Source organism: Gilbertella persicaria, assembly GCF_025201335.1.
Source record: "Gilbertella persicaria strain CBS 190.32 chromosome Unknown B0P05scaffold_3, whole genome shotgun sequence".
Lineage (NCBI taxonomy): Eukaryota > Fungi > Mucoromycota > Mucoromycetes > Mucorales > Choanephoraceae > Gilbertella > Gilbertella persicaria.
This window is the reverse complement of record NW_026251964.1, coordinates 152889-170551: the sequence shown is the minus strand read 5'-3', so window position 1 is coordinate 170551 and position 17663 is coordinate 152889. Positions and strand designations below refer to the sequence as shown.

At 35.4% G+C, this 17663-nt stretch overlaps 8 protein-coding genes across 8 annotated transcripts; 5 read left to right on the top strand and 3 right to left on the bottom strand.

Annotated features, from left to right (window-relative positions):
* The first annotated feature begins 10 nt into the window (after positions 1 to 10).
* Positions 11 to 1659, top strand: B0P05DRAFT_523788 (uncharacterized protein). The gene is made up of 5 exons (XM_051576110.1): positions 11 to 356; positions 404 to 860; positions 910 to 1073; positions 1118 to 1208; positions 1259 to 1659. Exons 1-5 carry the CDS (start codon positions 242 to 244, stop codon positions 1320 to 1322), a joined length of 891 nt encoding a protein of 296 aa, XP_051438976.1. The 5' UTR covers positions 11 to 241; the 3' UTR covers positions 1323 to 1659.
* Positions 1660 to 1698: 39 nt separating this feature from the next.
* B0P05DRAFT_462081 (t-SNARE) lies at positions 1699 to 2631 on the bottom strand (the record flags this gene model as incomplete). Its single annotated transcript, XM_051574102.1, has 1 exon — positions 1699 to 2631. The coding sequence occupies one exon, from the start codon at positions 2629 to 2631 to the stop codon at positions 1699 to 1701; it is 933 nt and encodes a 310-aa protein (XP_051438975.1).
* A 360-nt stretch (positions 2632 to 2991) lies between these two features.
* Positions 2992 to 3471, bottom strand: B0P05DRAFT_461685 (CAP domain-containing protein; the record flags this gene model as incomplete). Its single annotated transcript, XM_051574086.1, has 1 exon — positions 2992 to 3471. The coding sequence occupies one exon, from the start codon at positions 3469 to 3471 to the stop codon at positions 2992 to 2994; it is 480 nt and encodes a 159-aa protein (XP_051438974.1).
* Positions 3472 to 3495: 24 nt separating this feature from the next.
* B0P05DRAFT_523783 (transmembrane protein 18-domain-containing protein) lies at positions 3496 to 4190 on the bottom strand. Its single transcript, XM_051576109.1, has 4 exons — positions 4022 to 4190; positions 3860 to 3977; positions 3661 to 3809; positions 3496 to 3618 (listed from the first exon to the last, which is right to left on the bottom strand). The coding sequence occupies exons 1-4, from the start codon at positions 4142 to 4144 to the stop codon at positions 3535 to 3537; spliced, it is 474 nt and encodes a 157-aa protein (XP_051438973.1). The 5' UTR covers positions 4145 to 4190; the 3' UTR covers positions 3496 to 3534.
* A 655-nt stretch (positions 4191 to 4845) lies between these two features.
* On the top strand, positions 4846 to 6962 carry B0P05DRAFT_523779 (uncharacterized protein). The gene is made up of 5 exons (XM_051576108.1): positions 4846 to 5186; positions 5240 to 5475; positions 5521 to 5714; positions 5766 to 6562; positions 6608 to 6962. The coding sequence occupies exons 1-5, from the start codon at positions 5033 to 5035 to the stop codon at positions 6790 to 6792; spliced, it is 1566 nt and encodes a 521-aa protein (XP_051438972.1). The 5' UTR covers positions 4846 to 5032; the 3' UTR covers positions 6793 to 6962.
* A 1420-nt stretch (positions 6963 to 8382) lies between these two features.
* Positions 8383 to 9689, top strand: B0P05DRAFT_523777 (uncharacterized protein). Its single transcript, XM_051576107.1, has one exon. It carries the CDS (start codon positions 8474 to 8476, stop codon positions 9479 to 9481), a length of 1008 nt encoding a protein of 335 aa, XP_051438971.1. The 5' UTR covers positions 8383 to 8473; the 3' UTR covers positions 9482 to 9689.
* Positions 9690 to 12050: 2361 nt separating this feature from the next.
* On the top strand, positions 12051 to 14083 carry B0P05DRAFT_166245 (hexokinase-domain-containing protein). Its single transcript, XM_051573121.1, has 4 exons — positions 12051 to 12686; positions 12740 to 13720; positions 13771 to 13874; positions 13929 to 14083. Exons 1-4 carry the CDS (start codon positions 12434 to 12436, stop codon positions 14001 to 14003), a joined length of 1413 nt encoding a protein of 470 aa, XP_051438970.1. The 5' UTR covers positions 12051 to 12433; the 3' UTR covers positions 14004 to 14083.
* Positions 14084 to 15453: 1370 nt separating this feature from the next.
* Positions 15454 to 16205, top strand: B0P05DRAFT_583143 (ADP-ribosylation factor family-domain-containing protein; the record flags this gene model as incomplete). Its single annotated transcript, XM_051582231.1, has 5 exons — positions 15454 to 15588; positions 15630 to 15657; positions 15713 to 15794; positions 15837 to 16127; positions 16172 to 16205. 5 exons carry the CDS (start codon positions 15454 to 15456, stop codon positions 16203 to 16205), a joined length of 570 nt encoding a protein of 189 aa, XP_051438969.1.
* Between the last annotated feature and the right edge of the window lie 1458 nt (positions 16206 to 17663).

Genomic DNA, 17663 nt, shown 5'->3' with positions numbered 1-17663 from the left:
TTTTAGTCGTAGCACTTGCCATGTATTTATAAAAAGACAAGCAACTTTGCTTTTCTCTCTTTCTCTCTTTCTTTTTTCTTATAATCAATTTCTCTTTTCTTTTTTTCTTCAGCAGCAGTAATAGAAAAAAAAAGTTCTGTATTTCATACCCCCACTTTTTTTTTACATTCACTTTCTTATCCCCCATACCAATCCTTAGTTTTCTATTCCTTCATTTATAACCCACATCTATTAAAAAAAAATGAACAAGCTTCACTGGTCTCCTGAATATCCTTATGAGTGCCCTGTCCCTCAACAGCAACAACAATACATGTCCAAGACTGATATTGAACAACAAACAAATTTGATGTATCCTGGTAAGTTTTTTTTCTTTTAATCCCTCCCAAACTAACCACGACATTAGTCTCTCCTTTTTATGCTAGTTCACCTTCTGCATCACCTACTAGTGTCATGTATGGCAATGAGTCTTTTGTCACCAGTCCTTCTTACATTCATGCTGGTCCTGGAAGCCCAGATTCTTTAATGTCTCTTTCCGCACCCATCTACCAAGTCCCACCCCCACTTGTTCAATCCTCCTCCAGCTCCACGATCCGCTCGAATGGTAGCACCACAAGTTCCGCTGCTGCCACTGCTTATTTGAATGAAACTATTGCTAAAGCTTCAGCATTACCTGAATCCTTTTATCCCGAGTTTCTTCAATACTCAAAGGAATCGTTTGAACAAACAACTGGGCGTATCAGTAAGAAGCGTGCCCGATCGGATGAAGATAAGGCTCAAAAGCAATTCTCTTCTGATGAAGATGATGAAGATGAAGACCAAAGACAACAACAGCAGCGTCCTGCTCGCAAGCAAAAAGTTGAGTAAGTTATCGTGTTGGATAGTAGATGATGATGTCTAACTTTTATACAGACAAGATGCCACTGCTACCAGTGTCTCTGAATTAAGACGCCAGATCCATATTCAATCGGAGCAAAAACGTCGTGCTCAGATTAAGGATGGTTTTGAAGATTTGCGTACTGAATTGCCTGCCTGTTTGAACAAGAAGATGAGCAAGGTTACATTGTTACATAGAAGTAAGTGATACGCACCATGCTATACATATACTTATCATTTGTAGCTGTTCAACATATTCAACATTTGAAATCAACTCAAATGACAATCTTGGCTGAGCTTGAACGCCTTGTACAGGAAAATGAACAACTCCGCAGGTAATGTAAAATGTACGACTATAAAAAAAAAGTTTCTAACACCTTCTTAGTTTCCAACAAAGTGTGTTACAAAAGCAAGCTCTTGAAAACATGTATTCAATTGGAAATATGTAAAGAAATCAATTAATCAAGACTATACATTGCATCTACATATTTATTTTCTACATAAGGCATTTTATTATTCAGAACATACCCCCCGTTTTATTTTTTTTTTATAGACAAGCATCCTCATCTTTTTAAAAAAAGAAAAAAAAATATATATCTTTCTTTTTAAGCTCTTTTATATACGAACATCTTCCCCCTCTCCTCTACTCTTTTTATATACAAAAGAAGTGGCTTTTGTGTGAAGAATCCTTTTCCCCTCTCTCTTCCCCCCCTCCTCTTTTTTTTTACTTTTCTTACGACAAAAAAAAAGGACTAAGCCCAATAATAAAATAATATGATTCACACATATAGACTTTATTAAGGTATAAGAGATATTACAGAGAATTTAATTACTCTTGCTCTTGGGAATTTCAACAGCCAAGACAATAGCAAGAATGATGATGATTATCAAAAAGATAAAGAAACAAATCCACTTCTTACGACGGGTAGCTTTAGCAGAAGCCTTTGCTTTCTCAACGTATTGAACACCTGTCTCTAACTGACCTGTGGTTTCATAAGCACTTTGTTCAATCGTGTCCAATACTTTAGCCTGAGCTTCCAACATTTGTTGCATTTCTTCAAACAAGACAGACAATTCTTGAACACTCTTGGCCAAACGACGAATATCGTTATGACGTTCCTGAACAGCATCCAATGTGTTCTGTGCACCTTGGCGTCGATAGTCACTACTTACAGACTGCATCAATTGCTGAGCAAACACCGCATTTCGCCCTTGTTCTGCACCAGCAATGGCCTCTTGAATATCTTGAGGTGTTGCATTTGGATTAGCAATCTTAATTTGTCGTTCGAGTTGCTGACTTTCGGCCTTTTGGAACTCGACAGCCACACGACGGTGGTTCTCAATGGCCTCCATAAACGAACGTGTGACAGCACTGAATGTGTTCTTTCGCATGGCCAAGTCTGTGTGTCGAGAAGTAGGTTCAATTTCTTTCAATTTCTGCTTGACGTGTGTCATGATGGTCTGTGTCTCGGTCGTCAAGTCGTCTACTTGTTGTCTGTTTCTTGAGAGTTCGTTTGCATCGGCTGTTTGAAGCATGCTCTGTTGGTATGACTTGACACGGTTCACATTGTAATTGATTTGTTGAATACTTTCTTTGATATGTGAAATTTCGTCAAGAAATCCTTGGACAGAGGAAATATCGCCTGTGGTAGACAATAAAGGTCTCATCTCATACCCTCCATGGTTGTTCTGTTGACTGGCTTGGTCTTGTCTGTTGAGTGTGTCCTTTTGAAGATCAGCAAGTCTATTAACACTCATGATAAGAAAATAATAAAAGAAAGAGAAAAAAAAGAAAATAATAATAATTAGGAATTGAGGTTCAAAAAAGGGAGAGTCTTTATTGGAAAAACAAGTCCAAGAAAGACAGAAAAAAGGGGCTGAGCTTATTGAGTTTTAAACAAGTAGTACTCTACGCCTCTTGTTTAACAATATAGTAAAAGCCAAGCTTCTTTATGTTTGTCACCATGGTTTTCATAAAGAATAGATAATAACAAACGGATAAAAAAGTACAAGTGTGTCATATTTAAAGCGTCCAATCATTTTTGTCTTTATTGTCTAATTATAGAGTTGGAGCCAAGAAAAAAAGAGAAAAAGAAAATAGATCAGATTACTGCTATGTTAAGCTTTAAGTACATTCTTTTTAAAATAAAAGTTATGGTTGCCAATAATATTGCCATAGCCCTTATAAGAGCAAGTCCAGAGTTTACCACCAATATCACTACATGAACGAACACCGCAACCTATTTTGGTAGTTGATTTCCAGACCAATTGTGTAAAATGACCTGTCTTTTCAGAAAATCCTGGTTGATTGTAATTGTAATCCTTAACTTCTTCATACCAAGCATCAATAACATCTGACCAGCTATTGAAGCCAAGAGCAAGATTTTCACCATAGTCACCATGGCTGTGTTCAAATACGCATCGGTTGCTCCATTTCTGAGCATAGGCAGCAAGTGATTTATCCCATTTTAAGGCAGGTGCATGATGTTTTGATCTATGTTTATTGTGTATTCTAAGGATACCTTGAATGCTTTTTTGTGAGAGAGCATTGACTTGTACAATACAAATCAGTAAAAGAGTGAATAAAGATAAGAGCATGATAATATCAACATGATAAAAACAAGACGCTTTATATGCTTTTTTTTTGTTTGGTCAATTTAATTAATTTCTCTTATTGATTTTGTTCTTGAGTTGAACTCTTTTAGTCTGGATCATGATAGAGACCACTGCTTTCAGAATAAATATCTATGAATAATGAGCCATTTGAGAATAATTAGTTGAATTTACCAGTGTGACAAACCCATTGAAAATCAAGGGGAATGAGTACACAGACACGATAAATACACCCGAAGGATCGAAATAAGCCTGATCCAGAAACTGATTACCGTAGTTGATTCCCAGTTGATTCAATGGCTGTGTTAATGCTGCTAATCCCACTAAATAGATGTTGCGTAAGCAGGTATTACATTATGGTTTGTTTACTTGCATAAACTAAAGAAATAGATCACAAGTTGATCATGGCAATGTCTATAATGTATGGCTATAAGGAAACACATCATATGACATCCTAAAAGGCCCAGGATCCACGGCTGAGTCCAATTGACCTTGATAAAAATTAATTTATTGATTTTATCTTTATTATTCTTACGGCTTTAAAGAAAGCCACTGTTTGGTCTGTGTATGAGCCCAACATAGCTTCATTATGCAGTTCAGCTTGAATAGAAGAAAGCAAGTTGTTTAATATCTCATTTTTGTCTTGTAAAAACGACATAATAAGAAATAAAAAAGTAAAAAAAAATAACGAGCGTGTCCAATAAATTAAATGAAGGACCCAGCACTTTATTCTAATGACGCAAAAAAAGAGAGAGGGGAAATTTTTATACAAAGGATACAGGCCCTTTTGATTGGATATATTAATCTTTGAGAGATTGTCTTAGAGACAACACTGCTAAAGAGGAAACTAGAAGCTTTCTGCTTGTCATAAAATACAAGCAAAGGCAGGACTTCCTCTTCCTTAATGGTGCCAGGAAAGAAGATATGCATCCAACAAAGCAACATTTTAAGGATACCTATGCGATTGCAATAAATGTCCCTAGTACTTTGTTGATCCTAGAGAAAGAATTTGTGGCTCCTCTAGCTTGTCCCCAAATCTTAAATCTAACTTCTGTGTGAGAGTGGAGACAAGCCCGTCTTTTTTTTTTCTTAAGGAGCCCGACCTTCTTGTAATGTTTGGTATTGATCCTTTTCTTGAAAGTGATAGGATCCGAAGCCTTAAGCTGCTTGTCTTGCTTTTTTTAGGCGTGTCTATCAATGATAATATCCCTTTTGAGAGCGACCCTGAGTAGCTAAAACCTTAAGATTGTGCTGTATTCTGAGACTACGGGAATAGGTATATAGAGATTAGCATCTCTAGACGTCATCCAGCACGCCTGGCTTATTTTAGAGGACACAGGAATTTGTAGCCTTGTAATCTTTGTTTAATAAAAGAAGAAAAAATACTTCTTTGGTGACAAGTTACCAAGGTCGAATCATTTATCCGAGTCGTGACTCGCTACCGCTTTTTGCTTGATCTTTCTGTCTGTTTCTGGAATCTGCCAATCATGAAAATCCACATGCAAAAAATTAAAATGTTGTTTCTTTTTTCTTCTTTTGTTATACTATGAGGCATTATCTTATTGCTTGCGTACTTCCTTTCTTATTGCCTTACTCTGTATTAGCTGATAAAAGCACACAACAGTATTTGACAGAAGGCAACCATTTTTTAACAAGTGGCCAATTTAATCATGCACTTACTAGTTTTGATGCTGCTATTCGTAAGTGATAACATCATCGTACGCTTTTTTTTTCCTTTACTGAAAATATATAGGCAATGAACCTGATAATTACTTGACTTATTTTAAAAGAGCCACTGCCTATCTTTCTTTAGGACGTCATAGTGCCGCAGCGGACGATTTTACGACTCTACTTGCATTAAAACCAGATTTCGAGAAAGCTTTATTGGAAAGAGCAGGCATCTACTTGAAACAAGGCAATTATGATCTAGCCATGCAAGATCTCGAGAAATATATGTCTAAATCAAAAGAGAAGAAAGCAAAAACCATGGTATGCTAAAGGTTTATTTGTATACAGGACTGACATTTCTTATAGCTTGAATCTACAAAAAAAGCACAGCAGGAATTGAAAAAAGCAAAAATAGAAAAAGAAAAGGGTCGATTTGAATCATGTATTTCACTTGCAACATCTGTATCTCGAATTTCGCCGTTACTGGCTAATGCACGATTATTAAGAGCTCAGTGTCATGTTGCGCTAGGCGAAATGGATGAAGCTGCTGGTGATTTTGCGTAAGTAGTTCACCCTTATGTTAAAGCATGACTTATAATTGTTCGTTTTAGCCGAGTGGTACAATTAAATCCGAACGATCCTACCTTGTTGATCTTGCTCACTAAAATCAACTTTTATTCTCTTTTTGAACCCCAAGCTGCACTTGTGCACATCAAACAATGTCTTCATTACGACCCTGAACACAAACAATGTAAAGCACTCTTCAAGAAAATAAAAAAACTAGACAAAGATATTCAAGCGATTGAGAAAGAGATTGAACTCAAGAAATTTGCAACAGCTTCTAATCGTTTGGTGGGTACACCCAGTCGGCAAGGCATACTGAGTCAGATTGATGCTGATATGGACCTGTTGGAGAAACAAGATGTGTTTACGCATCGTTTACCGAGAAAATTACATGCTAAATGCTATCATTTGGCATGCACACTGTATGGCAAACAAAACGAAAATGAAGACAAGATAGGAACATGGTGTTCAAAAGCATTGTCATTACAAGAAGACGATGTAGATGCACTGGTGTATCGAGCACAAGTATACCTGAGCCGCAAAGACTATGAAGCAGCTGTACGTGATTTAGAAAAGGCAAATCAAGTGGCTGAAGAAGGCAGTCTTTATCGTGTTCGACAATTGTTACAACAAGCTCAACAGAAACACAAATTATCAAAAAAGAGAGACTATTATAAGTTGTTGGATGTGTCACCCCATGCTGATAGTCGGGAGATTAAGAAAGCGTATCGTAAAAAAGCACATGAATGGCATCCTGATAAATACAGTGGGGAACTTGATAAAGAACAAGTGGAGCGAAAAATGGCTGAAATCAACCAAGCTTATGAAGTTTTAAGTGATCCTGGTAAGTACAGTTATTCTATCAAGTGCATTGTTCTTATGTATTTAGACAAGAGACAACAGTATGATAATGGATTCGATCCTTATGATCCTGAGCAAGGAAACAGTCCATTTGGAGGAAACACGGGTGGTTTCTCTTTCCATGAAGGAGGATTTCCTTTTTCAAATGGTTTCCCATTTGGTGGTGGTGGTTTTCCTGGTGGAGCTGAATTCAAGATGCATTTTCAACATTAAATGATTGTTGTCAAATAAAGTTGTTTGATGAAACATGAATATGGCTGAAATAGCTTTTCTTATTGTTTCATGTTGTCTTATGTAACAAGACAACATTTAATATAATCTTAATGGCCATTCAATGCCAGTTAACGGATGATCTAGAAAATGACCTTTCAACTTTATTATGCATGTCAAAGTTTAAAATCCGCTATAGCACATATACAGTAGAAGGCTATGGGCGCCTCAAGCAGTTGCCATATACGAAATAAAGTTATAAACTGAGGCTTTTGATGTATTCATCCTTTTTTAATACTTCTTTGAACTATTTTAACATGAGGCTGATTTTATTTTTCATTCAGCCATATCTTGCTTCCTTTTTTGAATTTTTTATGAGGCGTAGAGTTTATCTTACTCATTTTTGTCGATTTAGATGACAGGAACCTGATCTAGGCTATTTAGTTTAAAGTGTCGCATATATTCATTGTTGTCTTCTTTGTTGGTTTAGCAACAGCAGGAAGACTCATAGGTCAATAATGTCTTATCCACCATTTAAATCACCCACGTTGCTCTAGGTTGTTGCACAGTAGAAGAGAGAGCGAGAGCTATAGGATACCGAAGTTTATTCCTTGGTTGTGCAAAGGGAGTACAATCAGTTCATAACAATTAGATTTTTAAGTGGGTATTGTGTATCTCAGTTTGGAGGATTTTTTTTTTTTTACTTCGCCATTGCGCTACATATACACTAATCTAGAATACCAAGATTTTTCAAACTTGCTATTGAATTTCATTCTTCTTCACTGTTTGTTTGTTCATGTCAAACACAATTAAAGAAACAAGCGCATACATGTTTGAATGACTCGCGAGATAGAGAAAAGATAATAAAAAATGGATCTTTATTTGTATAAGAGTAGCATTATTGACCCCAACAAAGAGCGGGAACTTCTTTGGCGATAGTTCCTTTCACAAAAAAAAAAAAAAAAGTTCAGTGATCTCATTTCTCTTTTCCCCCTTAATTTTCATTTCGTTTTGACAACACGTCAAGAAGAGTTTAAAAAAATAATGAAGGAATGAAGCAATGAGTTCATAATACCATTTACTTAATAGGACATTCAATCTGGTTGTATCCCAATTTGGAAATCGGAGGTGGCTAACAAACCCAACATCCAAATTTGTCTTTTTTTTTCTTTTTCAGTTCTATGTTATAAAAAAAAATATTCTTTTTTTGCTTCCTTATTTTATATCCTATTTTTTATATAGTGGCACTCGTAATAATAATTGCCGATTTATGAATGTGTTGTTGTTGTTGTTTTGTATCTTGTTCAGGTGTTTTTTTTGGTTATTTTTATCTGCGAATAAAATAATGAAAACTTAAAACCTTGTCTGTGTTATAAATTCTTTTTTGCAAGTGACAAAATGCGCGTATGTCGGTCATATGAATACAAGGCAAACTTCTCTCTTTTTTGTGCTACTTTTTTTATCGGAAACGGGTTACAAGTTACACTGTTAAAAAAAACAAAAAGCCTAAAAATACATCTCAGCTTTATTTTTTTTTGTATATAAACAGATTGAATTTTTTTGTTTCTTTTCTTCTTCTTTTTGTCTTTTATCAAAAAAACAACATCTTCTCCCCTAATTTTTTTGTTCCCTCATATATTTATTTCATTTCTTATACATATATATTTAACTTATTGCACATATAATGAACACATTCTACACTCAAGACATTTTTACATCTCCTCCTTCTTCAGATCAATATCAAGGTTACTTCACATCACTTCATAACCTTGATTCCACAAACAACAACTTATTGTTCCCCACTGTGATGATGGATGAAACCAGCAAATTAGATTATCAATACTATCCTAGTCCACCTTCTGATGAATTATCAAATGAAATGATGATCATGCCTGACATGATGAATGATTTGAATCAACAACTCAACCAGCCCTTTGAAATGATGATGGTCCCACCTCTTGGACAATATGATCCTCTCTCCAACCCTTTCATGATGGTACCTGAATTTCCTGAACATAAAGCACCTTCCATTGATTTGATTGATCGATTCATTGCTGAGCATGAAGCTGCATTAAACTCCTCAGCATCTACTTCAAAGCAACAACAACAAGTCTTGAAAGAAACTACCAACTGGTCTCATTGGAATTATGCTTCTTTAAGAGGCACTTCGCCCGAAATTCTATCAGAAGGTCTATCTTCTTCTATCTCAACTACCACTACTTCTACTTCCATGCCCTCTTCTCCCATCATCAAGCCCGTAGAAAAAGAAGCATCTGATAAGGACACAGACAAGAAGGTCACTAAACCTACACCTGGTCGTCGTGGTCGTGGTAAAGGTGTCAAGAACAAGAACCCTAGCAAAAAGGCACTGGCTGCATTGGGTACCAAGGAATCATCAAAACAACCTGTCGAAGGCGCACTCTATGTTTGTCAACACAACAACTGTGGTAGATCATTCACAAGACCTTACAACCTTACTTCACACATGCGTACACACACATCTGAACGCCCTTACGCCTGTTCTCATTGTGGTAGAAGATTTGCTAGACAACATGATCGTAACAGACACGAAAAGTTACACTGGGGTATTCGTCCTTATGCCTGTCACCATTGTCACAAATCATTTGCTCGTATGGACGCTTTGAATAGACATTTGCGTATGGAAAATGGCTGCACTGGTGTACACTTGTAAAAGACATTTCTTAATATTCGCTTCATATACATATCACATATTTATTCATTATTATATATATATATATATACTATCTCTTTTCCTTTTTGTTCATACCCCTTCACTTTCCTTTACATAATTTTTTCCTTTTCTTTTTTGTACTTTAACATTGACTCCTCAAAAAAAGAACTTGTTGTAAATAAAAAAAAAACTTTTTCTTAATCATAAACATTTTGTTGTACAAAAACCGCACACAAAAAAAGAAGGAATTCCATATTTGTTTCAATGTCTAAAAACATCAGCCTGATTTATCCATCAGACAACTGTGGTGGCTGTGTAGAAAAAATTCCTTTTCAGAAAACGAAGAGGTACAAGAATAGATTTCATACTCAATTTGAAAAAAGTGAAGCAATGAAGCATAAATTTCAAGTCTCTTCTTTTCTCCTTTTTCTTTTTCTTTTTTGTTTTGAATGCTTCTTTATCATGCCTCATCAAACAATTCATAGCATTTTTTTTATTTCCTTAACGACCTAGACTCCCGATGCTATGTTTTGTAATATTTGTCTCTCTTCCTCACTTTCCCCCTTTTTTTCATTTATCATTGTTTATCCTTCTGATCAAAATAAAAATAAAACTTGATAAAAATAAAAAGCAAAGCTTGGCATAAATTTATACATTCTATTTTTATAAAGTAAAAAGAAAAAGAAAGGTCATGAGAAAAGGGTACAATATCAAGAGAAAACAAAGGTTACACTTTTTGTCGAACGATAAATGACTAGTTTTCTTTTTTTTCGAAATCCGCCTTTGTCTCTTTAAGCTGTACGACAAGTATCATTTTTTGCGCGGTAAACAATACAAAACTGCAGCAACAAAATAGATAGATAGGATGGGAAAAAAACACATTCACTAAACTACTTGTTTTTTCTTTGTCCTTTTTTTTTTTTTTTTTTTTTTTTTGAAATCTCTTTTTTATTGTGTTATAATGCATAATAGCAGTAATCGAGGTGGTGGCGTTTTTTTTATATTTTGTTTTGCCTAAAAAAGAAGGCGGCTATTTCCTAAAACATATTGAAATTCAGGTACCCAAAAAAGAGATGAAACGACTTGTTTTTGTCAACATGAAAGCGAAAATGATAGGTGGTGTATACATCAAGGCTTAAAATAAAAAATAAACAAGAATCTGCAATGATGTGAAACGTGGGTAACGGTGCGGGAACTATTGTATATCAAGGCACAACTAATTTATATATTGATTTACAGTAAATTTGTGCCTTCTTTTTTTGAGGCTAAAAAAGAGGCAACTTAATTCAAATCCAATTTATGATTACTATTATTTTTTTATTGAGAAAAAATAGCTGTTTGGTATATCATTATGTGGTTTAATAACAATGACAGATCAAAAAAAAAAAAATCTAAGCCCAATTATGTACCATGGATTGAAAACCGGGAAACTACATTATAGTTCATTTGGCGGACGATCTTGTCAGCAAGCTTTCGTCCAATCTGATTTTACGTCATATGTCGGAGAACAATTAAGGTCTAGATGTAGTTACATTCTTGCTCGAAACAAAGTAGTGGTTTGTGTTACTTGTTCTATTGTTCTCTTTAACACGGAGTCAAGGGATGGATAGTTGAATTGTTACTTCTAGATTTGTGACGTAGGCCTTTCAATTTTATGATAGTTGACATGAATTGTATCACCTAAAACTATATCTCAATATACTTTATTAAAATCAACATAACATGATGAAAAAATAGGCAACATGACAGCAATGTGTCTAGTTTTAGTAATATTCCGATCTTTTCTCTTTCTTTGTATATTTTGATAGTATTGCATATATTCAATTTTTAGAATATTACTTGATCTATAGTTTATCAAACATCATAAATCAAAAAAGAAATAGTCATTACTTGTGCTAATCAGACAGGTGAAAGGTTACACCCGCTTGATCATTCAGCACAAAGCATGTCATGCCTTTGTTTAATAGAAAAGATCAAAACAAAACACATGCCTATAGATTCATGATCTAGATAATTTATCGTAGCACTCTGGACATACACAAATATACAAAGTTGCCTCTGTTTGATATTCATAGTTGTTTATAGCCACTCCTTTATTATGTAACAGATCATGTTACTGCGCTTGGTTGCACAACCTATTGTTCATAACACATTTTTTAGGAACAATGGCTACTGTATTCTTTTAAGATCCATGCTTCATGATCAAGTCTTGTTTATTGTCTTTTTTTTCTGTATCCATTTAAATTTCATAAGTATTTGACAAGAGTTAGAACTCTTCATAATTTTTCTTAAATAACACAAATGTCTTTTAAAGAAGAGAAACAACTATACTTGGTTACCTTATCAAAGGAATATTTAGTATAACATGGCACCATTTATTGTGTCTGGTTCTCAACAGAGATTGTTGTCTGTTTTAGCAACTTTGTAAACATAACGCTTTATACGCCTTTGTTTGATATATATTATGTAAGTGATCATGTTACTGCGTTTTTATGTGCAACCTAGTCTATGAGGAACATGTGTTTTCAGGAACGGTACCTTATCTATCGAAAAATAAAATGCTTTCTTTTTATTCGTTTTTACGCGTACAATAAAACGAGTACTTGAGCTGCATAATACGGATTTCCCATAGCAGGAAAAAGCGGTATGTACTTCTAATATCCGTTTCTTTTGCAAAAATATTAGCTTCTAATATTTATTAGAAAACAGTTGTATTTATATGCATCATATATCAAGATGAGAGATTGCGGTTGATAAGACCAAAAAAAAAAGTAGATGCGACAATGCCAAGGTCAGGTCATTTTGAGAAAGTCCCAAATGGATTTGATTGGTTAGATTATCCCGTTAGTTTTTTTTTTCGGGGCAGTGGCCTAAATGGATTACATATTCTTAAGATAAACCAACCTTTTTCCATTTCTTTTTCTTTCATCTTTTCTTAAGATAAAGAAGAAGATGTCCCAACCTCGAAGATCATTTTCTGCTGGTCCTGCTACTGGTACCGATGCCCAACTTGAAGCTATTGATGACTTGAGACAACATTTCAAGTTAACTGATGAAGAATTGAAGCGTTTTCGCGATGATTTACGTGTCGAAATGGACCATGGTCTTAAGTCTCACGAATCCAACATGGCCATGTTACCCTCTTGGGTCTTCAAGCATCCTACAGGCCAAGAAACAGGCGAGTATCTCGGTTTAGAATTAAATGGTAAGTTATTAAATCCTGACGTAATTCGAAACTAGTGTAACTGAACTTGTTAGGTTCCAATGTCCGTATGTACCTTGTCAACTTGCACGGCCAAGGTCGCATTACGACGCGTCAACAAAAGTTGGTTGTTCATGACCATCTCAAGAAGGGCTCTGTGACAGCCATGATTGACTTTTTGGCTGAAAGTGTGGATTCTTTCTTATCATTTGTTGGTAAATACGAACTTAAGCAACCTTTAGCTCTTGGTTTTGTCCTCTCTTTTCCTCTTGAACAACACGCATTGAACAAGGCTGTTGTGCTTCAATGGACCAAGGACTTTGAAGTCACAGGTGCTAACGGCAAGAACATTGCTGAACTTTTGCAAATTGCTTTCAGACGTCGTCATATCAATGTGAATGTAGAAGCTGTTATCAATGGTGCTGTTGGTTGTCTCTTGGCACACAGCTACCGTAGCTTGGATACATTGGTTGCCTGTACTATCAGCACAGGTACAAACGCAGCCTATTGGGAAAAAGTAGAATCAATTGAGAAGAACAAGGACAAATTAAAGGACTGTAGAGAAAGTGATATGATCATCAATACAGAATGGGGATCCTTTGGTGACAACAATCCCACCTTATTACCTCGTACCTTTTACGACAACCGTTTGAATCGTCAATCAGTTAATCCTGGTGTTCACGTGTTTGAAAAGATGGTCTCTGGTCTCTATCTTGGTGAAATTGTGCGTCTTATCATGGTTGATTTCCTTGACCGTCGCTTGCTCTTTGATGGCCAATATACACCTGAACTCAATACCCCTTATCAATTTGAAGCTTCTTATATCAGTGCTGTTAACTCGGATGAAACTCTTGAATTAGAAGGTACAAAGCATATCTTGGAATCCATCATGAATTTGCCCTCAACCACTTTGTCTGACCGTCAAATTGTCAGAACCATTTGTGAATTAGTCTCTCAACGTGCTGCTCGTCTTGTAGCTGCTGCTATGAGTGCTATTATTGACAAGAGAAATGCTATTGAAGAAGGCTTAACTATCAGTAAGTATAAATTAAATGGAATGCGTTTGTGTTGATATGGATGTCTGCAGGTATGGAAGGTACTGTTTATGAACACTTCCCTAATTTCCCTGGACGTGTTAACGATGCATTGCGAAGCTTCTACGGAGATCGCGTTGCACATATTAATGTTGGCGTAAGTATTCAAATCTAAAAAAAAAATAGGACATGCACTAACAATGCTCATTAGATTACTCGTGATGGTAATGGTATTGGTGCTGCTTTAGCTGCTATGCTTGCTATCAGTCAAAAGCAACAAGCATAAACTATTCATTTTTTCTCTCTTTTTGGTGTAAATATATATGTTCCTTGAATCATAATAAACAGCTTAATATAGTCCCGCTATTTTTTTTTTTTATGTTTGTTAAGAGGGGAAACACTTCATCCAGTCAAATGTTTGCTTTAAAGAAACTCATAATATTCGAGAAGACATAGCAATGTTAAAAGCATTGTTGTAAGGGTTTCATAAAGCTTCAGAGTATGTTGACTCTTTTTCTGTGTTGTATGTGAAGGTGTTGTCCATACACCCGAAATGGCCGTATAGCGGAGATTGAACAGCCACATCAAAAATCGACCTTTTGCTAAAAACTGCTTGAAGACGTAGTTATTCGGCTTTAGTGTATTAATAAAAGCTGTAGGTTGTTACTTTAAAAGTCTATTGATGTAAAGAATACAGAAAGTCTAGTGATAGACTACTGAGAAAATAGGCAAACATATTCTAGAGGTTTTTCGCTCATAGTATACCATTCTCATAGTACAATTGACAAGCAAACATTTTGCTAAAAAGCTAAAGCGTCTGGTGCTCATTTTGAGAATTTAAGTTCATTTTTAGCCTTATTTTTCATCTTGTAGCATCCAAAAGAAAATCAAAAGTTGCCGAATGACCTATTTTCCTGAGTAGTACCCTTGGGTTCTAGGAGATTTTAGGTCAAATTTTACAAGTCGCTTTTTCTGGTCCATCTCAACTCCAAAGGTACCATGGATGTCGATAACACTGTTTTAGGCATTCAGCAAGCTCTACTATGCCGAAACATACTCTATACCCCCACCTCTTTATATGATTATGTAACCCTGTGTAATTGTTCGTTTTTTATTCTAAAATACCTCTATTGCTTTCCTAAATGAATACCAAGATACAAAAGCATTAAGACAAAGGAGTAGCATGAAGAAACAAGATTTCGAACTAAGAGAGACGGGAAAGGACAATATGAGTTATCCTTCTCAACAAAAAATTGGCTGTAGTAGAGTGTATAAGAGATACAATAGAGCCTACAAAGAAAAAGAAGTTTTCAAAAATCCTAACGAGTAATCCAAACACCTTGAAGGGTATAACCAACAACAACCGTGGTGAAAAGGGAGTGGATCATGATAGCGGGTTCCAATCATGAATTTGATCTGTATCAGCTTTGTGGTGATCTTTGGATCTCCTTTGCCTATAAAATATTTTACTTGCGTCAATAAGAAATGCTATGTTTATTGAACAAAATAGCATAACATGCTAGCAGTTCTCATAAACACAGCCCTCATTTGACAGAATTTGAATCGTAGTACACTACCAAAATTTGGTGCTGAGAAGCAAAAATATGATGTAAAAAAAAAAAAAAGTTCCTTACAAGTCCGCGTATTTTATATACAATAGTCATTGTTTGCACTTTTTTTCACTCTCTTTCTATAAACGATATTATGGGTGAGTGTAACTGCATAATAAGTAATGTATGTCTAAACTTGAGAAAACATTAGGTGCTTTATTTAGTAGTCTTTTCAGTAAGCTCTGGGGTGAAAAAGAGGTTCGTATATTGATTCTTGGTCTTGATGGTGCTGGTAAGACCACGATTCTCTATCGACTTCAGGTAAGTTAGATAAGTAGATGGACCTGAACTGACTTGAACAGATTGGCGAAGTAGTCTCTACTATTCCTAGTACGTGTGTCTGTTGAATCAGAATCAAAGCAAACTCATCTTTTTCTTTTCGTAGCTATTGGTTTCAATGTTGAAACAGTCGCTTATAAAAACATCAAGTTCCAAGTGTGGGATTTAGGTGGTCAGACGAGTATAAGGTACAGTATGACGCTAAGAGGGTAGTGTTAACCGTTCAATAGACCTTACTGGCGATGTTATTATTCTAATACCGACGCTATTATCTATGTCGTCGATAGTGTTGATAAGGACCGTATGCAGACATCAAGGGAAGAATTACATGCTATGTTAGATGAAGAAGAATTACAAGATGCAGCACTTTTGGTATTTGCAAACAAACAAGATATGGAAGGGGCATTATCTGCTGCAGAAGTAGCTGATGCACTTGGTTTATCAACATTAAAAAACAGACAATATTCCATCTACAGAACAAGTGCATTAAAGGGTGAAGGTCTAACAGAGGGTTTGGATTGGTAAGTTTGATTTTTGCATGCCTATGGTCTCTAATATTGCATAGGCTTGTAAACATTATTCAAGAAAACAAAAAGTAAACTTGCTTCTTTTACATTATATATATTTTTTAAAACATGAAAGAATCTGTTGTTTTAAAGTTATACTTTACTTGTATATAAAAGAATCAAATTCGTTATTGAGAGTGTGTGGGTTATTATCTTGGTAAACATCTTGATTTTGAGTGAATAAACAGGCCATTTTATCCCAAGTACAATTGATCTATGTCTTTGTATGTCAAACAACATTCAAGACTTCTAGTCTTGAAAGGTTTAATAGACTGACCACTCATTGTTGCCATAAACTACTTTATAAAGATATGAAGGTTGCTAACTAAGATAGATTATTCTGCTTTAAAACAAATGACATTCGAGATATAGTTTTTAACGCGCAACAAGGATGATACGATGCTCAGATCCACTCACTAAACAGATAAATCCGACTTTACTCATTTCCGAAGTGACTAAAGAGAGGTCAACCAAAGCAATTTAGTCATTATTTAATCATTACTCATCGCTGATTATCGACCATGTTCGCTAACTTACAAGCAAAAAGCTCGATCAGAGTTGACCCTAAAACAAGAACAACTATAGAACCAATACATCCATTGACGGCAAGGATCTTTAATCGCAAAGCAAAAACCATGTGCAACCCTGCACCTTAGACTATGTCGACATCGTTGACCTGCCTATGGCAACTGGTTTATGGCTTTGGTGACTCAACTACCCTTTTTTTCTTTTACCTTTATGCATAGTGCACGAAGAGTTTGATAATAATTTCATGGTACCAAGCACATTTTTTACTCTCTACAATACATTCAGGGCTATGGTGCATCTAGAAACTCTGCTAGAAACAGCATAAAAGTTTCTCTTCCTCTTCAATCCTTGGAACTAAACTTGATTTCCATTTACTCGCTGAAATTGCTGGTAAAAATTTAGCAGTATGCAATGCACACATTAAAGACAATGTTATAGAGCATCTTTAGCATTCGTATTGTGATCGACGAATATAATATCTGAGTCTTTGCTGACCATTTTTCTATGTTATGTCTTTAAAATTAATAATATATACTCTTGAATTACCATTTCTCCTCTAGAAGTTTATACCCTACTTGCTTTCATATGAATATCAAAGCCTACTTAGTCAATAAATATACAGTTTCTACTGGTTCTCAATATTAGTCGTGCACACTCTGACCTCTGGCCAATGATGCTTCTTTCGAACTAAGGTTACCTTTTTCATAAACTTATGCACTTTTCATTTCAAGACCGACAAATTTATTTGTGAGCATATCAAATGTAGGTAGTTGCATCTTCGTCAAAAAAAAAATTAAGGAGGCAATCGTTGTGCTCTTCTTGTAGCTTAGAAAAGCATTGATGTTGGCGATAAATCTTCTTTTCAATAGTAGAAACTTCAGGTTCCTTTGATCATTATTCCACAAAGTTTGATTTGTATTCTTTTTGCTGCTAGCTTTACGAACGGCTGCAGCAACTGATATT